We start from the raw sequence: 27031 nt of genomic DNA on the forward strand, positions 1-27031 counted from the left end.
CAGGTTTCCAGGCCCAAACCCCTCCCTGATTGGTTTTGTAACTTGGCTATACCTCCTTTCCCTTTTGTAGTCCATTTTCTCGTTTCCACGGTGACGTGAGTTATACGAGGGCTGGACTCTAAATCAGTTATTACACAGAAGCATCACATTAGAGTTCCCCTTAAAGTCCGTAAACACCTTTGGCTTTGTTATCCATGAAACAGCCAGTTGCATCCAGGGTCACCTTGAATCATAAAACACCACTGCATGAGCGGGAAGCCTCAGTGTCCAGGAGCAGGGGGGCGCTGTGACAGGCACAAGAGACTTGTGACTATGAGACCCATGGCAGCAAGTCCACAGCTCCCACTCAGTCTCACCCTGGGGCAGGCACCCTCGTGGAAGGGCAGCCAGATCCACAGCATCTCAGCTGCCTTCCCAGCACCTGTGAGATTTGAATTCATGAATGGTGCAGTGGTAAAGAATCCACCTGCCAACGCAGGAGACCAATGCAGGAGACTGAAGTAGGAAATGGCGACCCACTCCGGTATGCTTGCCTGGGGAATCCCAGGGACAGAGAAGCCTGGTGGACTACAGTCCACGGGGTGGCAAAGGGTCGGACACGACTGAGCGACTCAGCATACAATGCAGGAGATGTGAGAGATGCAGGCTCGATCCCTGGGTCAGGAGGATCCCCTGGAGAAGGGAATGGCAACCCACTCCAGTATTCTTGCCTGGAAAATTCCATGGACAGAGGAGCCTGGTGGGCTACAGTCCATTGGGTCGTGAAGAGTCGGACACGACTGAGTAACTGACCACGCACACACAAGGTCAAGTTTGCCTGTAACACTGACTCTTGCATTTCATCCTTCTGGGCCCCAGGATTTAAAAGACTGTTTTGGCCAAACAGCACTGCCTTTACCAAGTCATCATTTAGCAAGCATGTTTCTTCTTACTGCGGCCTCATACGTACCTGCTACATTGGACTTCTGAACAACCTGAGAAACGGGGTTCCCAACCTGGGTGGTTGAATTGCTCCAAAACCAAAGACACTTGCCCCATGTTAGCCGGTGGTGAGGGGATGATTTCTGAGATGTTACCTAAAATCCTGAAAATGGCTCTAGGAGATTGCTAGCCTAGAGGAACCCAGTGTGAGACCCACAAGAGACATGGGTTCGATCCCTGGATCAGGAAGATTGCCTGGCGTATAAAATGACAACCCGCTCCAGTATTTTTGCCTGGGAAATCCCGTGGACAGAGGAGCCTGGCGGGCTACAGTCCACGGGGTCGCAGAGAGTTGGACATGACTGTGTACTTGGGCAAAGGAGGCGTGAAGACAGGCCTGAACTTTGGAGGAAAATGGATGAACGGGGCAAGGGGACTAGCAGTCATTGAAAACGAGCATTAGGAGCTGTGGCTCCAGGGACTTTCCGGGTCGTCCAGCAACTGGGACTTCACGTTCCCAATGCAGGAGGCCCGGGTTCAATCCCTGGTCAGGGAACTAGATTCCATACACCACAGCTGAGAGTCTGCATGCCGCGACTAAACGTTGCCACATGCTGCTCCTAGAATCTGGCACAGCCAAGTAAATAAAAAGTAACTTTAGTTTAAAAAATATAAGAGTTGTGGTTCTAGATTAAGACAGACCTGGTTCAAATCCTGGCTCAGGCATTTCAATGCTGTGTGACCTTAGACGAGTGATTCCTCCAAGGCTTAATTCCCTCACCTGAAACAAGGGCAATGACATTACCTGCCTCCGGAGCTTCAGGGAGACTAAGTGAGGTTGTGTGTGTTCCTTGGCACATAGTGAGACTCAAGGGAGCCGGATGCTCACTGCTGTTACCATCCACCTTGCACCAAGCTCTGTGCTCTGTATTTTCCACGCATTACGCTGCTGCTGCTAAGTCGCTTCAGTCGTGTCCGACTCTATGCAACCGCATAGACGGCAGCCCACCAGGCTCCCCCGTCCCTGGGATTCTCCAGGCAAGAACACTGGAGTGGGTTGCCATTTCCTTCTCCAATGCATGAAAGTGAAAAGTGAAAGTGAAGCTGCTCAGTCGAGTCCAACTCTTAGCGATCCCATGGACTGCAGCCCACCAGGCTCCTCCATCCATGGGACTTTCCAGGCAAGAGTACTGGAGTGGGGTGCCATTGCCTTCTCCAATGCATTATGAGGAAGGCATTATTTTTATACTAATTTTAAAGACGAGGAAACTTAGATGCATGCAGTACAAGAACTTGCTCGAGGCCACCAGCTGGGCCTGGCCGAGCTGGGACGTGGTCCTGCGTCAGGCTCCCAAGCCCTCTGTCCACTCGGTTCCCTGCCCTGGAGCTGGGCCCAGGCCCCTCGCCTCCGCCCGCCCTCCAGCTCTCATCGTCTCTCCCTCAACCTTCCTCACCTTGCTCAGAGGCTCTTCCCAGGAGACACGTCTTCTTTTATTGCATTTGTCTGGGAGCCCAGCACCCCACAGGCTGCCCATTAGATGTAATCTCTAATGAACATGATACATAATAAATACAGGTAGCCCGTTTATGAGCTGCTATGTTTATTATGCCCCTTAATTGCCAAACAGTCAGAGCCAGCTGAAGCCAGATCTGACCATGGGGACTAGGCTTTGCCTGGGTGGGCAGAGGAACAGGCCCCAGAGCCCCGCCTCCTGCAGACTCTCCCAGCATCTCACGGGGGCGGTCCCTCCTGCAGACTCTCCCAGCATCTCACAGGGGCGGTCCCTCCTGCAGACTCTCCCAGCATCTCACAGGGGCGGTCCCTCCTGCAGACTCTCTCAGCATCTCACAGCGGCGGTCCCTCCTGCAGACTCTCTCAGCATCTCACAGGGGCAGTCCCTCCTGCAGACTCTCCCAGCATCTCACAGGGGCGGTCCCTCCTGCAGACTCTCTCAGCATCTCACAGCGGCGGTCCCTCCTGCAGACTCTCTCAGCATCTCACAGGGGCAGTCCCTCCTGCCCTCCAAAGGCCCGTCCAAGTCAGAACCTGATGGCAGGCGCTCACAGGCCATCAAACTTCTCCATCATTTTGCAGATGGAGACGCTGAGGCTGGAGAGAAGTGACTTGCACAGCTGAAGCTTGGGGCTCCCGGCTCCCAGTCCAGGGCTCCTCTGCCCTTCTGTCTGCCCAATCACCGGCCCCTGGGACAGGGAGAGCACGGGATGTGGAGTGGGCCGAGGGACCCACTCACGCTCCAGGAGGTTGAGCAGGCCACGTCACCGCCCTGAGCCTCAGTGTCCTCACCTATGAAATGAACACGGTGCTTCCTGCCTATGACACTGTTGAAAGATTCAGGGCAGTCCCTTCCTGAGCTGGCGTGTGGCTGGCAAGGAACCTGTCCTCAGTGGCAGCCCTTCCCTGTCTTCCTCCCCCGTCCAAGGAGCACGGGGCCTCAGCAGATGTGTGGAGTTGCATCGGCCAAGTGCCCGAGGGAGAGGGGTCAGCACGCAGTGTGAGAGGTGCAGGTCATTACCCTGGGGTCCTGATCTCATGGGCCACAGCAACCCAGTGAGCCCCTGTGACTGTCACGTTAGGTGCGTTCCTAGTAAGAGCTGTCCACCCCTCGCTGAAGCAGGTTCTGTGGGGAGCCCTGACACAGGATGTCTCATTTAATCCTCACAACATGCCGCGACGTAGGGCCTAAATACCCACTTTCATGGATGAAGAAACTGAGGCTCTAAGAGGTTACATCATTTACCAGACACAGAGGCAGAGAGGTGTGCAGGGCCAGGATCAGAGCCCAGGCGTGTCTGACTTCAGAGACCTTTTTGGAACTGTCATGTTTAGATGCAGGTTAGATGCGCTTCTAGAAGGTCAGAGATGGAGGAGTTGGAGGAGGGTGACTGGCTTGGTCTGGGGACCTGTTCTGGAGGTAGAGAGCCTGGGTTTGGAGATGATGCAAGAGAAAAGGATGATCAATTGTCAGGGACGATGGTTTAACAACTGATGGGCATGGCATGGACCTAGAGATGCTAACTACACAGGCCTGCCTACCCACAGGTCTCCACTGCATCTCAGCCTTCCGCTGGCTGCTGGGAGGACAGGGCCTGGAACAAGGATCCTCCTGGGCCTGCCGTCCTCTCCCCAGGGCTCCAAAAAGAAAGCCTGGGAATACTGAATATGGTGTACTGAACATGACCCTGACTTCTGTGCACCTCGAAGGCTGACTTGGAACAGCAGATGCCATCTGCTTCCCCTGGGCAGAGGAAGGCTTGTTTTCAAGCTGTAGTGCCTGGCATCAAGTCACTGCTCAATAAATGCTGGCAGAATAGAATTGTGTTCAGTGGTCCGTCCCGCTACCATGGACGTGCTTGAGACTCCATAGGGACCAGGGAGGCTCCAGGGGGAGGTGGGATGCTGTAGGTCTCATGATGGAGGTGGTCAGGGTAGGGGGAGCTTCTGGGGGCTTGAGGCCCCAGGAGGCACCAGCAGCTCTTTCCCTGAAACACTGCTTCCCCCCGGGGGCAGGTCCTTCTGGTCAGAGGGCGTGTGGGGTGGTAGGAAGTTTGTCAGGCCTGGGTCCCGCTCCTGCTCCACGACCGCAGCAAGTCCCTCACAGCTCCGAACCTTAGTTTCCCATCTATCAAATGGAAGGCTCACGCCTGCAATCAAGTGACATCATGACGTCATACCTCTGAGCATCCGCCCCGTGGTGCTAAGCATGTTATGCGTTATTCCAATTAATCCTCCCAACACCGCTGGGGAGGAAGCTTCTGTTTTTAATCTCCCTTTTCAACTCGGAGCGAGCAGGACTGAGAGGTGGCGTCACCCGCCTGAGTGCACGCTTGCGTGCTCAGTCGCTCCAGTCGTGTCTGACTCTGCAACCCTATGCACCATGGTCTGCCAGGCTCCTCTGTCCATGGGATCCTCCAGGCAAGAATCCTGGAGTGGGTTGCCCTGCCCTCCTCCAGGGATCTTCCTGAACCCAGGGATTGAACCCGCATCTCTTATGTCTCCTGCATCGGCAGGTGAGTTCTTTACCTTCTAGCGCCACCTGGGAAGCCCCCGTTTGCCTGAGACCACGCAGCACACGAATGGTAGAGAACCGAGGCTGGCTGGCTCACAAGTCCTCGCTCCTAACTCCAGCTCCCCAGGGTAAAGCCCTGTGATGAGGAAACTGTGATCAACTGTTCTCTTCCCCTATCAGCTCTAGAGGCAGACTGGCCACTGGGACACCCCAAGGGGGAGGAGACGGAGGACGGGCAAGGGTTCTTTCCGGATGGGGTCTCCCAGCAAGAGGACTGAAGGGACCTTGCTGTTTGGCAGGGGGATCACCATGGAAGGCGACTGTCTGAGCTGCATGAAGTATCTGATGTTCGTGTTCAATTTCTTCATATTTGTGAGTATTCCTGGAACGTGTCTGGGGTTCTCCCCAGGCCTCTGCGGGGTGGGGGAAACTGACTGATGCTTGGGAACAGTCACATTGGGCTGAGGTCCAGGGGCCAGTGCTAGAAGCTGCCCTATCTGCCTGGGTTCATGGTGGGGAGACCCCGAGTAGTGCCCACCCAACTCGGAGAGCCTGCCATCACAGGAGAGATGTTTTGCACAGCCCTGGGATAGTTCAGCTGTTCTAAAAGAAAGCGGGCAGAGGCTTTAGCTCCGGCTGCTATCCTGGGGTCTGACCCCTCGTAGGGAGTTGAGATGAAAGGGAAGGTGGAGATGATCAGAGGGTAGCAGGAGCCACCACCAAGCCCTGACCCCCTGAGAAGTTGTGGACAACGGAGCGTAGCTGATGTAGTCACCTGATGCAGTCTGAAACTTCTCTGGGTCTGAGACTCCTGGGTTCACAGCCCAACCCTGTACCTCACCCGCTATGTCATCTAAAACACATACCGCCTCCCTGAACCTCATTATCGTCATCCCTTAATCTTCAGCCTCAACAGATTCTTTGAAAATGAAGCAAGATTAGTTTAGGAAGTGCCTAGAATATATCAGCTCCATCCCCGTCCAACTTGCAGATTCTATACATGAAAGGACTGAGTTCCCAAGGGCTCTGGGGCCAGCCCAGCACCCTGCCACAGCCCACCTGCTCTGCTCAGACCTATGGCCTCTCTGGGAGGAGAATCACACTCATCATGTGACCCCACCTCAACCTTTGATCTTAGCGCAGCCAAGACCTGGATGAGTAAAGACCCACTGAATTCCGCCAGGGCAGGGTCACTAGGAAGGAAAGGCCCCTTCCGGTCAAGACTGACTCTGTCTGTCTGTCTGTCTCCATCTATTCTGTGAACATTTCAGCAACTTTCCTGGATTTCCCTCCCCTGCCCCTAATTCTGAAGAGCAGGCAACTCCACAGACTTAAATTATAGACCTGACTTCCAAGCGGGATGACCCTGGGCTGCTCAGTTGGTGCCTGAGCCCCCTTTGCAGCAGAACTCAGCATGCAATTGTTAAACTTCCAAACCTCCAACAGCTGTGAGGAGGGGAAACGGGTTTTCCTGGAGGTTTTGTGGGGAAACCAGGGAGAAAGGCAGGGCACAGCAGACGGCAAAAATGTTGCTTCTGTTGTTGGCTGCACCTGGGTGCCCCGGGCCTCTGCGCCCCACCCCTCCCCCCACCGCACCTGAAAGGACCATCTTTTGCCCCAAACCATCCAGCTCTTACCCCGCTCACAGACCCTGTCAGCCAGCAGTTTTGCGTCATTTTGCATTATTCCTCCGGTCTTCCCACCCTGCGGGGATTTCAAGCACTTCCCAGTCTTTAAAATCCATGATCCCAAATGATTTCTCCTGCAACAGATCTGTTTCCAATAGACTGGTCTGTGCCTGAGACCAATGGAACGGATGTCTGTTGAGCTCTGCTAGGCACCTTCAAGTCCTGGGAGGGGGGAAAGAGTATCTTCTTTTAACCATGAGGAAGCTAGGGCTCAGAGAGGTTAAGGCACTTGACCAAGGCCTCACAGCTAATACGTGGCACAGCCCTTTCTCTGGACTAGGCTGCCTCTCTCCAGAGATAAGTAAGGCGTGGAGAGGTGGACCGTGGAGATGAAGCCATGAACAAGAAGGCTTTCTAGGAGCGGATTTGAGAGTGGGGAGCCCGCCCCAACTGAGCGCTCCTGTGAGGACAGAGAGGATGGCTGCGTGTGTTTTCCCCCATAGGTGTCAGAGCATGTTCACGAATTTGGGGAGGGTCTTGGGGCTGTAGTCAGGGGGACCTGGGGCTCAGCCCTGGCTCTGCTATGAACCTACTTCGTGACCTTCAGCAAATCGTTGGCCCCCTCTGGGGCTCAGCGTGGAATCAGAGGGTTGGACTTAACGACCTCAGTGCCCAGCGGCTCTAACACTTAAGGAGACTATAAAAGTGGCAGATAGACTCTACAGGACGTGGTTCCTCGCAGCCCAAAGTAGAGTGCTGGTCAGAGACGCGCTCTGGAGGACGTGTGATGCACCCTAGGTCAGAGTTAAGGAGGGAAATTCAAAGCAGAGGAAAACACAGACGGAGATTCTGCCCAGCTCACCCGGCACCTCCGCCCCAGGGCCTCGAGCAGGGAACTGGAGTGTGTGTGTGGAGTGTCTAACCACCTGTCTCCCGTGTCCTCTCCGCGCTCCCGCCTGGCCCCGGGGAGCAGCTGGGCGGGGCCTGCTTGCTGGGCATCGGCGTCTGGGTCATGGTGGACCCCACCGGCTTCCGGGAGATCGTGGCCGCCAACCCCCTGCTCATCACGGGCGCCTACATCCTCCTGGCCATGGGGGGCCTGCTTTTTCTGCTCGGCTTCCTGGGCTGCTGCGGGGCCGTCCGGGAAAACAAGTGTCTGCTGCTGTTTGTGAGTATCCCATCCCCCGCCCCACCCGTGGGTGTCCTGGGGAGGGGGGTGGATAGAGCCCTGCACCCACACCAGGGGGGACTCACACTGGGGTCTGAGCCAGGTAGACTGGCCTCCAGCAGTGGGAGAGCCACCAACCATTACCATATGCATCCGTGCTGGCCCTGTGCCTGCCGCCTGGGTGAGCCGCCCCCAGGCGCGCGGTGGCCACGGCCTCCAGGTCCGAACAGCCAGGCTTCCCCGCAGCAGGGTCAGCTGAGAGCACTGACTCATGATGCTTTTCGACTCTCTTGCTTCTGAGAACTCAAATATACAACTCCGTGATAAAAGAGCGAAGATCGCTATCGGATAAATCATTCAGCTTTCACATTTCCCCTAAAATGGGAACGATATGGTCTCGGTAGGCCCTTTATTCAGTAAATACGTGGTCTTTGACCTGCTGTCACAGGCCACGTGCTTCACTCGTGCTTTGGGTGCATCGAGGGCCGAGTGACCATCCGTAGTATTGGGGGGACGGGGCAGGCGAGCCCAGGAGGATGAGCTGGGTCTGTGTGTGAGACCTGCTCTGTCTCATAACAGTGCGACTCTGGCTTAGTTTCTTAACCTCTCTGAGCTTAAGCGTCTGCTGGTGCAGCGAGTGGCCAACTCGCTCGGCTCTAGACGGGGGACAAACGAGGCCAGCAGTGGATGTCCGGTTCCTCGGGTCCTCTGTACTCCCATGGGCTGTGGCCCTCTCTCACTTCTCTGACCTTGGTGATGGGGCTTCCTCCCCTCCCAAGTCCTGTGCCTTCAGGGTTAGGAAAACTGGGTTCAGCGCAGTCTTGCCGGAGGGGAAGTTAAAAAAGCCCACCTTGGCTGTGCAGCTGGGCCAGCTTGCAGACGAGCCTCAGGAGTCGGGAGTTAAGCGACAGGCAGGCGGGGCCGGTCAGCGATGCGTCCTCGCCAGGCGTCTGGCGCCCCCTGGCGGACAGCTCTGGGCAGTGTCCGATGGTGCCGGCGGTCTGGGCCTGGGGAGCCTGGGACTCTGAAAGGAGCCCACTATGGGTCCTGGGACACCCCAAACCCACCCTGCCCCGCCCACCCTGCGCCTCGGTGCCTGGGGCTCACCCAGCGTGAACGGGCTCATCTCTGAAGCCAAGACAGAGACCACGCTGGCGCTCTGGGCCAGGAGCAAGCTGGGGGCCTCGCAAGCCCTCTCCAGCTAAGGGGCTCCGTCAGAGCCTGCCAGCTGGACGAGGCATCGCTCTCTCCCCAGTGCCCAGGGGAGAAGGCCGAGGCCCAGGAGGGGACTGGCTGCAGCTCTCCGCGGAGAGAGGCTTAAGTCCTGGTTGCGGCCGGTCTGCCCACCGGACCTTGAAGTCGCCCTCTGTCCGCCTCCTCCTTGGTCCCCCTTTGGTCTCGTCGTGTCTGCGTCTCCCCTTCTCTCGCTCTGCCTCTGCCTCTGCCTCCCTGTCTCTCTGCCTTCCTCCTGACCCCTTGGCTTCTGCTCCTGCTGCCTTTCCTTCTCCTTCTCCTGGACCTCCCCTTGACTCTGCCCCTCTTTCCCTTCCCCCGACTTTCTTGACTCCCCCTACCTCCCCTCTCCTCCTCCCCTTCCCTCTCGCCCAGTCCCCTCCGCTCCCCTCTGTCACAAGCCTAAGGCACACAACGCTGAGGTCACAGTGCAGGTCAGAGGCAGGGGACGCCTGGACCCGGGTCTGCTGTCTCAGAGGCTCCTAACCTGGGATGAACTCAAGTGGTTCAAAACTCAACCAAAATTATATGCAAAATATTATGTCAGGGCCTCTGTGTGTATGTCTGTACATGTGTGTTCTGTGTGTGTGTGGTGTACATGCTTGCATGTTTCTGGGGCCCCCACAGCTTCTGGAAGGTTTTCAGATTGATTCATGATCTGAAAAGTAAGAAGAACCACTTTTTTTCCCAACCTGGACTCAGCCGTGCAGGGTGGTTCCAGCACCAAGTCTCACCCCTCCTTGGTCGTTCAAGAAGCCTGCACCGCCTCGTCATCCTTCGGGGAAGAAGCAAAGACTAGTCTTGGGAGAAGCCGAGAGAGAGTGACTTCAGTCACCTCTGGAACTGGGGCTCAAAGGCCCGCAGAGAGAGGAGGCCTGGAGATGGAGGTCACCTGGGCGAGCCCTGCCCCTGCTCGGAGGCTAAGCCCTGAGGGGTCCCAGTGACCCTTAGCCTAGGAACAGTGGTCCTAATGTCACCTAATGACTTAAAAAACTTTTTCCAAACAATCCTGTTGATCAGTTCTAGAGCATTTTCATGGACCATAAACGACTTCAGCCTGTTAGTGACATTTTGCGGCATCTCTTTCTGCCTAGCTGCTCACCTATATACAGTTCAAGGAATGTTTCTAACCCATTTACTGAAAGCTTCACATCTTAAAAATATTATATAACCAAGGCATGCTAAATTGGAGAAAAGAACAGCAAAAAAGGAAGAGTATAATTTAAAAGCGATAAAACGAGCTGAATTGTACATCAAGTATGTAAATTTGGTAAATATTATTAGAAATGAGAACGAAAAGCAGATGTATTGTAGGCAGATGGGTTAGAAAAGTCTGGAAATGCTCACAAGTAGGCAAAATAGCAGTTTTTACCCCTTTATTAATCGCCTGATCCTAAGCAAAGCGTTGCAAATTTGATGTTGAGGAATTACTGGCAAGTGTGCCCTTAGGCAAATGGGATAAGGTCAGATAACTCAAGACGAACACACTCCGGGAAAGGCCCTGGTTTGGGGGAGCCCCAGAAAGCATCAGCCCTGTGGCTGGGTCCAGGCGGGATCCCCCTTCAAATAACCCGTAGTAATCTCGTCAAGCAGGAGGCAGTTGTTTCATGCTGGAGATGCTGGCAGAAGTGACCTTGTCACTGATGTTGGCCCCACAGCCCTGCACTTTCCCCCAGGTGACTTACACACTCATGTCACCCCCTCCATGCCCAGGCTTTTGGGGGGCCTGCTTCAGGCAGGAACAATGGCCAGGAGATCTGCAGACCCTCTTCCTCTGGGGAGACCTGCTTTCCCCACCAAGGAGTTACAGGTTTATGCATTCATTCCATCTCATGACTCTTATGCTTTTCATCTCGTGAATTTCATTTCATGGATCATGAATCTTGGTTAAATGGAAATTCCATCAGAGTGGGGATCACATCGCCCTGTGTGTATTTGTTTATCAGTACCTAGCTCAGTGGGCTTCCTGGGTGGCTCAGAGTGATAAAGAATCCACCTGCCAAGGCAGCAGATGAGGGTTTGATCCCTGGATCAGGAAGATCCCCTGGAGAAGGAAATGGCAACTCACTCTAGTATTCTTGCCTGGTTAGTCCCAGGAACAGAGGAGCCTGGCAAGCTACAGTCCATGGGATTGCAGAATAGTTGGACACGACTTAGCAACTAAACAACAACAGCCTAGCACAGTACCTGGCACAGAGTATGTGCTCAGTAAACAGGCCTGGGCTGAAGGAACAGAGAGGAGGCGTGGGTCAGAGCATGGCCTCCGGAGTCAGAAAGGCCTGCTGCTTATCCCTACCGTGCCACCTCCTGGCTGTGTGACCTGGGGTCAGTCACTTAATCTCTCTGAACTTCAGATTCCTCATATGTAAGCTGGAGATAATAATACCTCCTTACCAGCCATAATATTGTGATCAGCATTCAATAAGAAAGCGTACATCTTGCTTAACTCTGTTCCTGGCACATATAAGCATTTGATATATTGAAAACCAAAGGATTGGTGTTGATCCACAAGAGACCCTGCAGGCCATCTGAGTCTTAAAACCTGGGGCTCTGGTTCTGACAGGTCAGGAACCAGACCTGTAGTAAGCCTCACTGCAGTCAGCTGTGTGGGGTGACCTTGGACTGAAGTGGGAAGGTAGAGCTCCCCAACCAGAAAGGAGAATGACAGAAGACCTCCTGTGCCCTGGGCAGCCTGCTCCTGGCCACAGTGCCCATCCCATCCCCCTCCACTCCCACGAGCTGGCCTTGGGTTAAGAGGTACGTTCCCCACCTCTGCAGCCTCTCACCCCTGTGACAGTGATGAAGGGCCCTGGCAGGGCTCCTGGCACCTCCATTTGGCTGGTGACAGATGGTCATCCGGTTCTGTTTCACAAGGCCTGCACAGAGCCCTGCCCTGCCCTCTGCCCTCTTGGTGGAGTTGCTGGCAGTCCTCAGGCTGGCAAAGAGCAGCCTCAGAAATGGTTTCCACCCCAGCGATGTGACTGAGCTGTCTGCCTATTGATCTCGGCTTAGACAGTTATAAACTATGGATGAGACGGAGCGCGTGAACTCCGTGTGCTCATCACTCTGGGAGCGTGTGCGCACTTTCCAGGGGACTTAGCACCGCATCAGTGAGAGAATGCAGGCGAAGCGCCATGCACAACGTGAGGATGGCCCAGCTGGTGGCTCAGAACCAAGTGCAAGCATGGCCTTCCTGGAGACAAGCACTGGCACGGGTGATCTCTGGAAACCGCACAGCAACTATCATCTGCGGCGACCCACTCTTGCCTGGAAAGTCCCACGGACAGAGACACTTGGTAGACTACAGTCCATGGGATCGCAAAGAGTCAGGCACGACTGAGCGGCGTCACACACTTTCACAGCCAGGGTTTAGGGTTCCTAGGTGGTACTACCATTAAAGAACCAGCTTACCGATGCAGGAGACTTAAGACACGCGGGTTCAATCCCTGATTCAGGAAGATCCCCTGGAGGAGGGCGTGACAACCCACTCCAGTATTCTTGCCTGGAGACAATCCTATGGACAGAGGAGCCTGGTGGTCTACCGTTCATAGGGTCGCAAAGAGTCGGACACAACTGAAGTGACTTGGCACTCACGCACTCCCTCAGGCATCCAGCGCTTAACACCTCAGCATGGCTCTTACTTGAGTCATTTCATTGAATCCTCTGGGAAGCCTGGCAAAGCAGCTGTTGACCATCAACACCCTTGTTCTATTGATGGAGAAACTGGAACCCAGACATAGTAGAACCTGACGGAGCTGGCCCAGCTGGCAAGTGGCACAGTGGAAATAAACTCGGGACCTCCGATTCTAGATCACAGGATCCTAACACCATGTTAACCTTGAACCCAGAAAAGCCTCCAGGTCTTAAGTCTTTCAAAGCGAGGCAGGGAGGGCTCAAGTGCTGAGGACAAGGTCAGGCCCCTTCGCGTCCTTCCAGCCTGGGCACTCACAGTGCATACTGGAAGTTCAGAGGACTGTGACCCAAGCAAGGGAACAGGTCCTGGGGCCGCCGTGTCCACGTGCGGCTGGGGTTTCAGGGCCCTGCTGGTGGTCTCCAGGGGGGGTGACAACTCCAGGATTGTCCCAGCGCAAGGGGACAACGCTGAGTGATGAGGGCACAGCCACTTCCTCTTTTTTCTGCTGACAGCAATCCACCCATAACAGTGCCCTTGATGGTCAGGGCCTAGAGATAGCAGATAGCCAGGTCATTATGGCAAGCTGGTCATTTGTGGATTCATTTACTCGTCGGAGAGCCATATACCAACACCGGTGCTGTCCAGGTGTCAAGAACACTGCCCGCTGGATCCCAGGTGATGGTGGGGATCCCAGCTGATGGTGGTAATCCCGCAGGGATGCAGCGGCTGCGGTACACACTTCTTTGGGGCCCTGTGATGTGGGGGAGCCAGGAACCAAGTCTGGAAAGCAGGGTGCTGGTGGGCAAGCAAGGGCAGGGCCTTCCAGATGCAGGGAGCTCAGCGTGTGAGGTGCCCGAGGCGAGGGGTGTCGTGGTGAGTTTGGACAACATGGAGACATGCAGAGAGCAGCACAGAGGGAGGCTCTGTTAGATTCCAGACTCCCAGCCCCTGGGCTTTCAGATTTTGATAGACATGCTCCTTCACTGCAGCTGAAAAATAACGTCACTTCCCCCACTACCCATGGGAATGAGAGGCAGCCAGGCAGGGAGAGGTGGCCTGAGCCTGATGGGGTGGGGACAGCCAGCCAGAGATCCCCAGGGACTTCAGGATTCCCACTACTTGGACAGTCCACCTGGGGGAGGTCCAAACAAGTTTCAACATCGATCGTCTTCAAGGGCTGCCAAGTACGGTTGCTCAGAGCGCCCACTGCACAAGGGGCCTCTAAAGGGTGCCGTTTGCACAGAAGGCATATCTGTGTGTTTATTTGTTCCGTATTTGTGTTACGACCTTGTTGGCTCTGAAGATGGATTGTTGGGGTGTTTATTATGAAAAATGTCTGGTTTATGGCAGTCAAGTTCCTCAGTCTTAGGAAATCAGTACATTGCTGCCATCGTGTGACAGATGGAAGGGTGCCTCAGAGAGTGGTCAGCTGTCCCCTTCCTACCTGCCGTCGGGACTCACAAGCCTGCCCCCTTCTCTCTGCAGTTCTTCTTGTTCATCCTGATCATCTTCTTGGCAGAGCTCTCAGCAGCCATCCTGGCCTTCATCTTCAGGGAAAATGTACGTACCTGGCCTCGTGTGCCTAGGCCCATTCATGGCCAGCCCCTCCGTCCCCAGAGGGTCCCACAGAGTCAGCATCCTCTTGTCCAGTGGTTCCAGCTCCAATCACAATCCACGACCCCACCCAGTGAAGCCCCACAGCCCAAAAAGAAACCTGTGAGCCTGTCCCTGCAAGGACTTTTCCAGAAGGTCAGAGTCAGAGGGCGCTTAAGGGTCTCTGCTCTTTCCAAGCGTCTGGTGCAACCCCATCCCTGACTCTAGAATCTTCCATTCTATGCCTTGCCCAGCACTGGCCCAGCAGTAGTCGTTTCATAGTCCAAGGATAGTCAGAGAGGCTGCCCACCTCCCACCCCACCCCCAGCCCCCACGCAGAATCTGCACCAAGCAGGAGAACAGGGCAGAACCCTACTGGATGAGGCCCTGGCAAGTATGCAGTTTGGGCCACTTTCCCCCAGAGACCATCTTATCCCAGAGGCTCCAACCACTGGGGGTCCCACCCTGCCCTGAAGAGGGGAGCAGGGTGGTCAGGCCTCCAGGGAGTATTTTGAAGGTAGCAGCAACTTCCAAGGGCCTCTTTGGAAACTGCGGCTCTGCAGAAATGGCCTGCTGCATACACAGTGGCTTGTTCAGGGCCCAGGACACAGCACATCCACTCGGCTCTGTCTGAGAAACAGCAGCTCAGGGTTAGGGAGTGGCCGGAGGGGTGAACTCCCCACTGTGGACCCGCCACCCTCTGGGAAGAGCTACAGTGCCGGTGGAGGTTCCCCGGTGACTTGCTGAGGGCTGTCTGGGTAGTCTGCGTGTTCATGCTGGGGATCTGACAATGCAGGGAGGCCACAGGTCCTTAGGAGTGGGGGGTGGACCCCAAGGACCTGCCCCAAGTCAGCTGCTTAGGAGGAGGGCCCCTGGCACTAGGGCCCAGAGGCCTTCCCCCACCTTCCCCCAGAGCAGATCAGTGGAGAGGCCAGGGAAGGGGGTGCCGTATCATGCTGCCATGGCGCTCAGCCCAGCCCCTGCCTCTGCCTCCAGCTCACCCGTGAATTCTTCACCAAGGAGCTCACCAAGCACTACCAGGGCAACAATGACACGGACGTCTTCTCCGCCACCTGGAACTCTGTCATGATCACGGTGAGCGGCCCCAGGGATGCTGTGAGCCCTCAGAGCCCTGACGCCCGGGGGAGCCATTGTCTGGCCTCCAGAGCCTTGCTGTCTGCCGATGCAGATATCAGTAATCAATCAGGCACTGATCCGCCCAGCCCAGGCCCAGCCTCTGAACCGGCATCCATCCGCAAGCATCTTGGGCAGCTGTTGCCCATCAGCCACAGTCTGAACTCAGGGTGAAACCTGTTTGCCCTCCCTGTCTTGAGTCCTCAAGCAATTGTAACTGTCATCAGTGATGGTAACCATAGCAACTACTTATTGAGTGCTCAGCACCAGTGAAGTAGGAATTGTTGCCACCACTCTCATTTTACCGATGAGGACACTGGAAGCTCAGAGAGGCTGAGTGGCTTTCCCGTGGTTGCACAGGAGGAGCAGGTGGAGCCCGCTACCACTTGGGTCATGACTCCCCCGACTACGCTGCCCCACAGTGGCCTGTGGATAGGCTTTGTGTTTGTCTCCTCACTCTCATACCTGGCTCCAGCTCCCACCCTCCTCTTCTCTTTGCTCTGTCCTAGTTTGGTTGCTGTGGGGTCAATGGGCCTGAAGACTTTAAATATGCATCGGTTTTCCGACTCCTGACTTTGGACAGTGACGAGGTGCCAGAGGCCTGCTGCCGGAGAGAACCCCAGAGTCGGGACGGGGTCCTGCTGAGCAGGGAGGAATGCCTCCTGGGAAGGGACCTGTTCCTGAACAAGCAGGTACCAGGCCCTGCTTCCCGTGGCAGGGGAGACCGGTCTATTAGGATTGGCTGGCCAAGCTGGGTGGGTGGCAATGTGAGCCCAGAGGGTCTGAAGGCACTCAGGGAATCCCATGGAAATGTTGGCTGTGATGTGGGACTCCTGAACGGGGGTTAAGGAAGGCTCCATTCATGCCCCTGAGATCCAGTCAAAAGGGTTAAAGGATGAGAATGGCAGACAGTCCATCAGTGGCACAGACTAGAGGAGTGGGCATTTTGGCTGGGGTTCAAGGGTAACTAGGAGTTTTCCAGTGTTCCAGGTAGAATACTCTCTGAGCTTCTGGTAATGCAGGTCTCAAGAACCAAAACCAGAATTACACAGCAGGGCCCCTCCTCAGCTGTGCACTTTATTTGGGGAGGATTCACGTTTGTCATGTGGAAGTACCCCCAGACCCCAAGAGAATAAGGTTTCCCTGACCTTAGCCTCCAAGGTCAAGGAAGCTCCTAGACTTCTTGGCTTCTTTCACAACCCAAGGACTTCGTCTAAGTCTCAGAAGAAGCCCTTTCCCTTCTTGCTGTGTCCCCTCACTGAGACACACAGTACCCTTGACCTTGATCCCCCTTCCTCCTTACCAGTCCCCACACTCCTCAAGGGGATATGTGAGGCCAGGCTGGGGGAGGGTGGGGCAGTGGGGGGAGAATAAGGGTGAGCTAACCCCATTTCAGCCTTTGATGAGGCTCCCACGGGAGAGTCCAGATGCCGGGAACCAAGCAGGGACAGGAGGCAGAGCCCCTGTTCCTGCAGAGCCTACAGTCTGGTCAGAGGAAGCAGATGATAAGCAAGCAGCAAGCACATAAGAAGTCATAATCTCACATGAAATAGTCATTTCACTGTAAAAAAAATAAAACCGGATGATGGGCTAGAAGGGACTAGGGTGGGACGGGTGTAGGGCTTACGGCAAGCCTCTCAGAGTCCCCGGGGGAGGGGAGAGTTGGGCTGAGGCCCGACCCTGGCCATCTGATGAGACTCTTTCCAGCTTCAGCTTTGCCTCATAAACTCAGCACCCTCTTCCCCTGCACCTGCCCATGTCATGTCGAAGGATTCCCCAGGCCTGTAGAGTCACGTCCCTCCATCCCTTATGATCCTGTATCCCTGCGTTGAGTGAAAGAGACCTAAGTAAAGAAACAAAGGTCCGGGGATGAGGCTGCTGTGAGCTGGGAGCAGGGACAGCCACTCCAGGGGTTAGGTCTCAGCCCTGAGGAGAGGCTGCAGAGCACGGGGGGAAGTTTCGGGCTGTGATGTCAGGCAGACCTGGGCTGTCAGTAGCTGTGTCACCTTGGCCAAGACTCACGCTCCAGACCTCAGATTCCCCAGGAAGTGGCAGAGATGGCTTGCTGCCCTCATGTTTGGTTCATGCTTCCTCCTTGGAAAGAAGACGTTTACAGACCCCGTGACCACCAGGTAAAGCTGCTTTTCCAGCCTCCCTTGCAGCTAGGCCACATGGCAAGTTCTAGCCAAAGGGAGGAAAGTAGAGGTGATCTGTGCAACTGAGTCATGTCCTGAAGCGAAAGTGCTGTGCCCACCCCTTCTCCTTCTCACCCCCCAACCCTCACCTCATGGTTGACAGCCATCTCAGACCTTGCAGAGGAGGGTGACCCCCTAAATATCCAGGCATCAAGAAAGAAGGTGCCTGGGCCACTGACAACCATATGGAGCAGAGCAGCCAGCAGCTCAGGGGTTGATCAGTCAGTTCAGTCTCTCAGTCATGTCCGACTCTGCGACCCCACGGACTGCAGCACGCCAGGCTTCCCTGTCCATCACCAACTCCCAGAGCTTGCTGAAACTCAGGTTAACCAAGTCAGTGATGCCATCCAGCCATCTCATCCTCTGTCGTCCCCTTCTCCTCTTGCCTTCAATCTTTCCCAGCAACAGGGTCTTTTCCAATGAGTCAGTTCTTTGCATCAGGTGGCCAAAGGATTGGAGTTTCAGCTTCAGCATCATTCCTTCCAATGAGTGTTCAGGATTGATCTCTTTTAGAATGGCCTGGTTGGATCTCCTTGCAGTCCAAGGGACTCTCAAGAGTCTTCTCCAACACCACAGTTCAAAAGCATCAATTCTTCAGGGCTCAGCTTTCTTTGTAGTCCAACTCTCACATCATACATGACCGCTGGAAGAAACATAGCCTTGATTGTGGTTTTGATGAAGACAGGCGTTGATAAAGACAAATTTCTACCAATAGGACTGCCTGCTGCCTGCAGCCAAACGTCTCTCCTAAAGCCACTGGTGAATTGTTCAAGGAGGTTTCTCCTGGGCCCTGTTCTTTTCTGGCTTCATCCTCCATCACACCGCCTCCTTCCTTCTCCCAGGTGTGGCTTTGAAATCGAAGCTCATCAGAGAGATCCCTGTGCAGCTACATTAGTTCCATGACTCTTCCCCAGCTCCACATGAGGACTGCCTGAGACTGACTTCTGGGATTCCTTTTCTGAGGCACTAGCACCCCCCTAAGCACTCTTGCTTTTAAGAGCTTCTGCTCAGGGACTCTCTGTTTTTTCTCCAAAGCCCAGTTCCCTGAAGCCCAGGATGCATGTCTGACTTTGCCTCACATCCTCATCACGATGTTGAGTCAGTAGCAAAATATTTGAAACTGAAAATCTACACTTAAGGCAAATGCCTCTGTGTTTCGCACATGGTAAGAATTCGGGAAGATGGTGGCTTCTCTATTTATCAGTGGCTCCTTCAAGTCAGCCAAGGCCTAGTCTCTGTAATCCTCACAGCCTCTCCTCGGGCTTAGTACTTCATGGTGGCAAAACGGGTGCCATGGCTCCAGACATTCCATTCGTTGAAGGTGGGAAGAAACTGAAAAGGTGGTGCCAGCCTCCTTCCCAGAAACCTCCCTAAGACTTCTGCTTAGGTCTCATTGGCCAGGACTCAGTCACATGGCTGTCAGGAGCTGAGGCAGAGGGCACACGTCCATGGGTACTGAGTTAGTCCACCAGCCCTGTTTATCACTGAATGCCAATGAAGAGAAATGAGGAAGTCCCCGAAGAACGTGATCCAAGATGAAAAATCAGGCTGCTCCATAGGCATGAGTTGAATCCACCATGGCAGCTTCTCCTCCTCATCCCTCAGCCTTCCATGGGTGAAGATAGTCATATGGGGAAGTCAAGAATGTATTTCCCTGCTTGGGAAGAAAATCAGGGGTTGTCCCAGGAGATGGTGACCTAGCTAGACCCTGACCCAAGAGGAAACCATATATTTCCCCCACTTGTCAGGGTGGTCTTAAGTCTTCTCGCCCCATAGCATCACTTAGATTCTCTGCTTTATCCTCATGGCTCCCCACCTGCTTCCTGGGTGGTCATGAGTGTGGGTGATGCTGTGACTCTCATAAGCATAAATTTCTACACTCTCATCTTCCTGACAAGGGAAAAGCACTCCCGCCAGAGGGTGAGAGCAGCCTGTGCAAAAGCCCTGGGGTAAGAGGGAGCATGGTGTGTTCCAGAACCAAGGGAAGGCCAGTGTGGCTGGAGTACAGCGAATAAGGCAAGGCAATCCCAGGGACGGGTGAGCCTGGTGGGCTTCCGTCTATGGGGTCACACAGAGTCGGACACGACTGAAGTGACTTAGCAGCAGCAGCAACAGCAGCAGCAGCTCCAGCGAGGCTATCAGCAGGGCCAGACCATGCAGTGCCTGTGGACCCAGGGCAAAGACGCCCAACAGGCAAAGAAGCCCAAGTTCTGCGTGGGGTTGTGGCCTGGCCTCCTCTCTGGTTGCTAACTGGCCAGGGGTTAGAGACCGGCCTGAGTAGACAGGAGGGATGTGTATACTGGTCCCAGTGAAAAGTTAGGATGGGTTAGACCAGGATGATGGTAGAGGAGACACAGAGAGGCGTGTGGATCTGAGAAGGGAATCGGGAGGTGAAGCGGTGGGAGATTGACTTCGGAGAAGGAAGGGTGAGGCGGTGTTGAGAGTGACTCCGTAGGTTCTGGTTGGGGGAGGACCTCAGGTCTGCCCTGGGGCGGGTGGAGTGTCAGGTGCCTTTGGGGCCTGCAGGCAGTGGGCAGCTGGACTTGCAGGGCTCGGGGGAGGGTCCGTGCTGGACATAGAAACGTGGTCGTCTTCGTGGTGGCCCCTCCGGCCTCTGTCAGATGACGTTGTGGGGTGGGGGGTGACTGCAGCTGGAGTCAGGGTGGGGGCATGTTCCCTCCCTGCAGAGATGGAGGGGAGGTGCTGGCAACAGCAGCACAGCGCAGGGACACACAGTCTGTCGGCAGGTGGGGGAAGATGGTCCCTGCTGTGTCTCACTGGCCAGGGTCGGGGTCGGGGTGGGCATCCTTCCTGAGAGGGAGAAAGAGGTGACCCCAGGGGACTGACTGGAGTTCGGGCCCTGAGCCAGGGGCCCCGCCCAGATGAGCAGGAATCAAGGCTTCCTGATGCGACTGCTTGCCCTTAGACTAGCAGAGAAGAAGCTTGCTCTCCCCTCAGTACTGACCTGTTTCCCTGCCTCCTCGGCGGTGACCCTGAGCCAGTGGTCGTCTGCTCCCTCCTCCCATTCCTCGGCCTCGGAATCGGGACTAAGAACAAGCACATGCGGCCCCAGCGGAGTCCTGGCCAGAAGGGACACTCGCTGAGTCCTGGCGGCACCTTCCATCTGCCCTCTGCCCTGGCTGCTCTCCCTGAGGGCGGCTCAGTAGCAGGGCTTCCGTCAGCCAAGCCATCTGCTGGGTTCAGCCCAGGGTGAACCTTTGGTGTCAGAGCCCGACAGAGGGCAGACGAGCAGTTAAGGCCCCGGGGGCCCCGCCCGCAGCAGGCGAGGGGTGCAGGGACAACTTCCCTCGGCCAGATAAGACCCCCCCCAGGCCCAAGAAGGCCCCCCAGGCCCAGGTGAAGCATGTGAAAGCCAGCGTCAAGTTCAGAAGGGGGTTACTGCTTGTCCTACCCCTTGTGGTACAGGGGTGCACGCGTGCTTGTGTGTGCGTGCTCCACGGCTCCCCGGGACTGTAGAGGGCAAACCCAGTTCTGCACTCAGACATCGCCCACCCCCAGGCTGCGCTCTCAGGGGCCCAGAGAGAAAGCGCATGGTCCTAACGGGACTGAGGGGTGGATCCCTGCCAGCGCTGTTCCACGTGCTTTATCCATAGCATCTCATCTCACCCTCACACCAGCCCTAGGAGTTAGCCGACACAGGCCCCAGTCTTTGGATGGATGGGGCAAAGCAGGCCTAGAAAAAGTAAGTACAGGCACACCTTGGAGAGACTGAGGGTTCGCTTCCAGACCATTGCAATGAAGCGAGGGACAGGAAATTTTTGGTTTCCTAGCGTACTCTTGCCTAGAAAATCCCATGGATGGAGGAGCCTGGTAGGCTACAGTCCATGGGGTCGCTAAGGGTCTGACACGACTGAGCGACTTCACTTTCACTTTTCACTTTCACACATTGGAGAAGGAAATGGCAACCCACTCCAGTGTTCTTGCCTGGAGAATCCCAGGGATGGGGGAGCCTGGTGGGCTTCTGTCTATGGGGTCACACAGAGTCGGACACGACTGAAGTGACTTAGCAGCAGCAGCAGCAGCAGCGTCTATAAAAATTATGTTCAGGGACTTTCCTGGAGGCCCAATGGCTAAGACTGTGCTCTGCCAGTGCAGGGGCCCCAGGTTTAACCCCTGGCTGGGGAACTAGATCCCACATGCCACAAATAAGATCTAGCACAGCCAAAGAAATAAGCAATTAAAAAAAAATGGTTTTCACACTACACCTTAGTCTGTTAAGTGTGCAATCACTTTACATCAAAAGAAAAAAATCAGTATGCATGCCATAATTTAAAAATGTTGTATTGCTAAAAAATGCTCACTGTCATCTGAGCCATCAGCAGAAGGCAGTATGTGCTAAGTCGCTCAGTCGTGTCTGACTCTTTGCGACCCCATGAATTGCAGCCCGCCAGACTCCTCTGTCCATGGGATCCTCCAGGCAAGAACACTGGAGTGGGTTGCTATGCCCTCCTCCAGGTTACCTTCCTGACCCAGGGGCTGAACCCACATCTCTTATGTCTCCTGCACTGGCAGGTGGGTTCTTTATCACTAGTCCCACCTGGGAAGCAAGAGGTAGTAGTGACATCAAAGATCACTGACCACAGATCCCTGTGACACATCTAATAAGAATGAAAATGCTGGAAATATGGTGAGCATTACAAGATGAGACACAGAGGCGTGAGGTGAGCGCCACTGTTGGAAAAACGGCACCAACAGCCTTGCTCAATGCAGGGTGGCCACAAACCATCAGTTTCTAAAAACACACATCTGTGAAGTGCAATAAAATGAAATGTGTCTGTAAGGTCACCCAGTAAGCAAGTGGCCGGTGTTACCTGTGTAACCACTTCTCCCAGGGTTACTGGTGCTTCTTGTCTGGGTGGCCCCTCAAAGCAATCATTAAGTCCAGGCTGTGTCGGGTAGAGGGAGTGGATGGGGGTGGTGGTGCTGGAGTATGGTGGCAGGAGGCGGAGTCGGGGGTGGGGAGGAGATGAGTGGCAGCCTCAAGGAACGATGGGAGGCTGGAAGCGCCTCTGCCAGTCTCCTCTTCCCTCTGGAGCAGGCCCGCTTGCTGCTGCTGTTGTTCTATACATCAGGGTTCTGACGCTTTAAAAAGAGCTAAACAGAGCAAGGGCTCCCCAGGTGGCGCTAGTGGTAAAGAACTCGCCTGCCAATACAGGAGACATAAGGTGATACAAATAGCTGAGACAAGAAGAGACGCGAAAGGCAGAGGAGAAAAGGAAAGATATAAGCATCTGAATGCAGAGTTCCAAAGAATACCAAGGAGAGATAAGAAAACCTTCCTCAGTGATCAGTGCAAAGAAATAGAGGAAAACAACAGAATGGGAAAGACTAGAGATCTCTTCAAGAAAATCAGAGATACCAAGGGAATATTTTATGCAAAGATGGGCACAATAAGGACAGAAATGGTATGGACCTAACAGAAGCAGAAGATATTAAGAGGAGGTGGCAAGAATACACAGGAGAACTGTACAAAAAAGAGCTTCACAACCCAGATAACCACGATGGTGTGATCACTGACCTAGAGCCAGACATCCCAGATGCACAGTCAAGTGGGCCTTAGAATGATCACTATGAACAAACTTAGTGGAGGTGATGGAATTCCAATTGAGCTATTTCAAGTCCTGAAGGATGACGCTGCGAAAGTGCTGCACTCAATATGCCAGCAAATTTGGAAAACTCAGCAGTGGCCACAGGACTGGAAAAGGTCAGTTTTCATTCCAATCCCAAAGAACGCCAATGCCAAAAAATGTTCAAACTACCGAACAATTGCACTCATCTCACATGCTAGCAAAGTAATGCTCAAAATTCTCCAAGCCAGGCTTTAATAGTATGTGAACCAAGAACTTCCGGATGTTCAAGCTGGATTAGAAAAGGCAGAGGACAGAGATCAAATTGCCAATATCCACCGGATCATCGAAAAAGCAAAAGAGTTCCAGAAAAACATCTACTTCTGCTTTATTGACTCCGCCAAAGCCTTTGACCGTGTGAGTGACAACAAACTGTGGGATATTCTTCAAGAGTTGGGAATACCAGACCACCTGACCTGCCTCCTGAGAAATCTGTATGCAGGTCAAGAAGCAACAGAACTGGACATGGAACAACAGACTGGTTTCAAATCGGGAAAGGAGTATGTCAAGGCTGTATCTTGTCACCCTGCTTATTTAACTTATATGCAGAGTCCATCATGAGGAACGCTGGGCTGGATGAAGCACAAGCTGGAATCAAGATTACTGGGAGAAATATCAATAACCTCAGATATGCAGATGACACCACCCTTATGGCAGAAAGTGAAGAAGAACTAAAGAGCCTCTTGATGAAAGTGAAAGAGGAGAGTGAAAATGTTGGCTTTAAGCTCAACATTCAGAAAACTAAGGTCATGGCATTCAGTCCCATCACTTCATGGCAAATAGATGGGGAAACAATGGAGACAGTGTCAGACTTTATTTTTGGGAGGCTCCAAAATCACTGCAGATGGTGATTGCAGCCATGAAATTAAAAGACGCTTACTCCTTGGAAGAAAAACTGTGACCAACCAAGACAGCATATTAAAAAGCAGGGACATTACTTTGCCAGCAAAGGTCCGTCTAGTCAAAGCTATGGTTTTTCCAGTAGTTATGTATGGATGTGAGAGTTAGGCTATAAAGAAAGCTGATTGCCGAAGAATTGGTGCTTTTGAACTGTGATGCTGGAGAAGACTTTTGAGAGTCCCTTGGACTGCAAGGAGATCCAACCAGTCCATTCTAAAGGAAATCAGTCTTGAATATTCATTGGAAGGACTGATACTGAAGCTGAAACTTCAATACTTTGGCCACCTGATGGGAAGAACTGACTAATTGTTAAAGACTCTGATGCTGGGAAAGATTGAAGGTGGGAGGAGAAGGGGACGACAGAGGATGAGATGGTTCAGTGGCATCACCGACTGGATGGACATGAGTTTGAGTAAGCTCTGGGAGTTGGTGATGGACAGGGAAGCCTGGCGTGCTGCAGTCTATGGGGTCTCAAAGAGTCGGACATGACTGAGCAACTGAACTGAACTGAAAGTGATACAGGTTCGATCCCTGGGTCGGGAAGATCCCCTGGAGGAGGGCATGGCAACCCACTCCAGTATTCTTGCCTGGAGAATCCCCATGGATAGAAGAGCCTGGCAGAGTCAGACATGACTGAAGCGACTTAACACAAACACACACAAACAGAGCAAGGGGGTTGGCAACTTGAGTTCCGCCCCAACACGGGTCTGCAGGCAGATCCAGGATCCCCCAGGCCTGGCCGGCTGGATGGGGCTTCCCTGCCAGCTCTGAAGCCACTTCCAACCACGCTGGGTTCCAGACCAGCTGGCCCGTAGGAGGGTGCCCTTAGGGCTCCAACCACACAGCGCTTGGCTGGCTCCTAGTCAGCGAAGGCCTTCTTTCCTTGTCGTCCTTGCCAGGCCTAGGGTGTCTCAGCCTGACCATGGCACAGACCTTATAAATCTCCTGGGGCATCTGCTCGCCACGTAGGTTCCTGGGCTCCACACACAGACTCCCCCAATCCAGGATCCCAGGGGTGTGGCCTTGGTTTGTGTACTGTTAACTACTTCCCGGATGATTCTGACATACTGTCGGCCCCAAGAACACTGTGGATCCAGCTCACCATGCTGGGGGGTCTGTTCATCTGGGTGCATCCTGTATGTTTGTGGGGTGCTCAAAGAGGGGCCTGTGGGGGCCTTCCCTGCCCAGCCGCCATCAGCCTCCAGCAAGAGGGTCCCATGCCATCCACCTGGCCACTCTGCTTAGATCAAGTCCTGCTGTCCACCTGCCTGAGTGCAGCCCCATGGCATGTCACTTCCACTTCCAGCCAATGAGGCAGAGCTTCAGGGTGACTGACAATGGGTGTGAGCCCCCAAGAATCACCTAAGAAGCACCCCGAAATCTCAACAGAACCCAGACACAGCCACTGCCACCCAACAGGGACCAGGTGCGATTCCCTAACCCCCACCTGGCGACTCCTTCCCTTGCAGGTCCTCTGGCTGTGCCTAAGGAATATGCGGATTCTCCGAAGAGAAAGAAAGTTCTCTCTCTTTAAAAATACATCCCATTCAAAGCAAACACCACGCGAGTCAGTCTCTGGTCAGCATGGAGCAGAGGGAGGGAGCGTGGGCACAGAGATGGCCAAGATGTGAGGCACTCGGGGTCAGATGGGGCGGCAGTCACATGCTGGTACGCTGGCCCTCCCTTCCTGTCTCATCTCTCACCGGCTCCGTCTCTGTCTCGGTCCATATATCCTGAGCACTGCTTGAGAAAGCAGTACTAGCACGGGAATTCAGTCCATTTAGAAGGGGCACTGTGAGAGCTGAGCTGGTCCCGGAAGGCTGCCTGGAGGTGGTGAGGTATGTGCTAGGTCTTGAAGAATGGGCTGGCTTTCCTTAGGGCGGAGGTTGCAAACCAAAATCCTGCCGCCAGGCTGGTAATGGGGAGGAATAGAGAGGGTGGCTGTGGATCCCCAGGGAGCACTTGTCCCCAGGGAGAGCCACATAGAAATGACGGCCTACCTTACTGGATCTTCCGATCTTTTTGAGAGAAGAAGGTTGTCAAGACATTCATTGGAAATTTTCCAATATTCCCATCAAAAGAGAAAAAAGGGTCTGTGTCTGATTAGGCAGCAGCTGAGCTGGCCATTTTCAGCCTTGCCTTAGGGGCTGGAGGGCCAGGTGGGTCTCTGGTGCGTTGCTGCCAAGTTGCTGCGTTTATGGGCCTCCTGCCTCCCAGCCCCTCCCCGCTGAACCATCCCAACGGCGGTGGGACAGGGTAGGCCAGCTGCTGCCTGAGCTCTGGGGCCACACCCAGTTCCCACGCTTCACTCCCCGGTCGGGAGGCTGGCCCCTGACCCTTGTCCCTCCTGGCTTTGGCCTCACCTCTGGTCCTTCCCCCCCAGGGCTGTTACACGGTGATCCTCAACGCCTTCGAGACTTACGTCTACCTGGCAGGAGCCCTGGCCATAGGGGTGCTGGCCATCGAGGTAAGTGAAGGCCCCCACTTCTACAGTTCCCCAGAAGCAAGACACCCTCCCAGGGTCTGGGGCAGACACCCCCCATAGCTTGCACCCCCAACCTGCCTCCACCTCCAGATCCCTAACCCAGGACCCAATGGGACCCCTCTTCAGGGACTATGGGGTGATAAGCCCAACGATGCCTATCTGCTCCCTAAGTTGTTATGGGGCTCTGGACACATCTGAGCAACTCTCCGGGCAATGGAGGTAGACAGGCCCTGAGAGTCACTCGCCCCAACCCCTGCACCCCACCCAAGGTCCAGAGTGAACTCTGAAGGATCAGTGCAGCTGATTTTAGGGAGGGGGCTACAGCCTTTGCTTCTAGATCAGGCCTTTTCTCTGTGGGATGTTCAGGGCCCGTGGGGCCTTGTTAACCTCACAAGTTGCGGATGGAGTCCCAGCGGTGAAGATCGGAAGGACACTGAGCCCCCTTAAAAGGAAGGCCGCTGCAG

At 54.5% G+C, this 27031-nt stretch overlaps 1 protein-coding gene across 5 annotated transcripts in view; it reads left to right on the top strand.

Annotated features, from left to right (window-relative positions):
* TSPAN18 (tetraspanin 18) overlaps positions 1 to 27031 on the top strand; it is a 207213-nt gene that overhangs the window by 175343 nt on the left and 4839 nt on the right. For all 5 annotated transcript variants that reach the window (XM_055423891.2, XM_055423895.2, XM_055423892.2 and 2 more), the window contains 6 exons: positions 5249 to 5321; positions 7551 to 7745; positions 14098 to 14172; positions 15202 to 15300; positions 15849 to 16031; positions 26466 to 26549. In XM_055423891.2, coding sequence (XP_055279866.1) covers positions 5259 to 5321; positions 7551 to 7745; positions 14098 to 14172; positions 15202 to 15300; positions 15849 to 16031; positions 26466 to 26549 — 699 coding nt within the window. In that variant the 5' untranslated portion in view covers positions 5249 to 5258. The remainder of the gene's footprint in view (positions 1 to 5248; positions 5322 to 7550; positions 7746 to 14097; positions 14173 to 15201; positions 15301 to 15848; positions 16032 to 26465; positions 26550 to 27031) is intronic.

Source organism: Moschus berezovskii, chromosome 14 (assembly GCF_049115385.1).
Source record: "Moschus berezovskii isolate FMDL1 chromosome 14, NW_MosBer_1.0, whole genome shotgun sequence".
Classification (NCBI taxonomy): Eukaryota; Metazoa; Chordata; class Mammalia; order Artiodactyla; family Moschidae; genus Moschus; species Moschus berezovskii.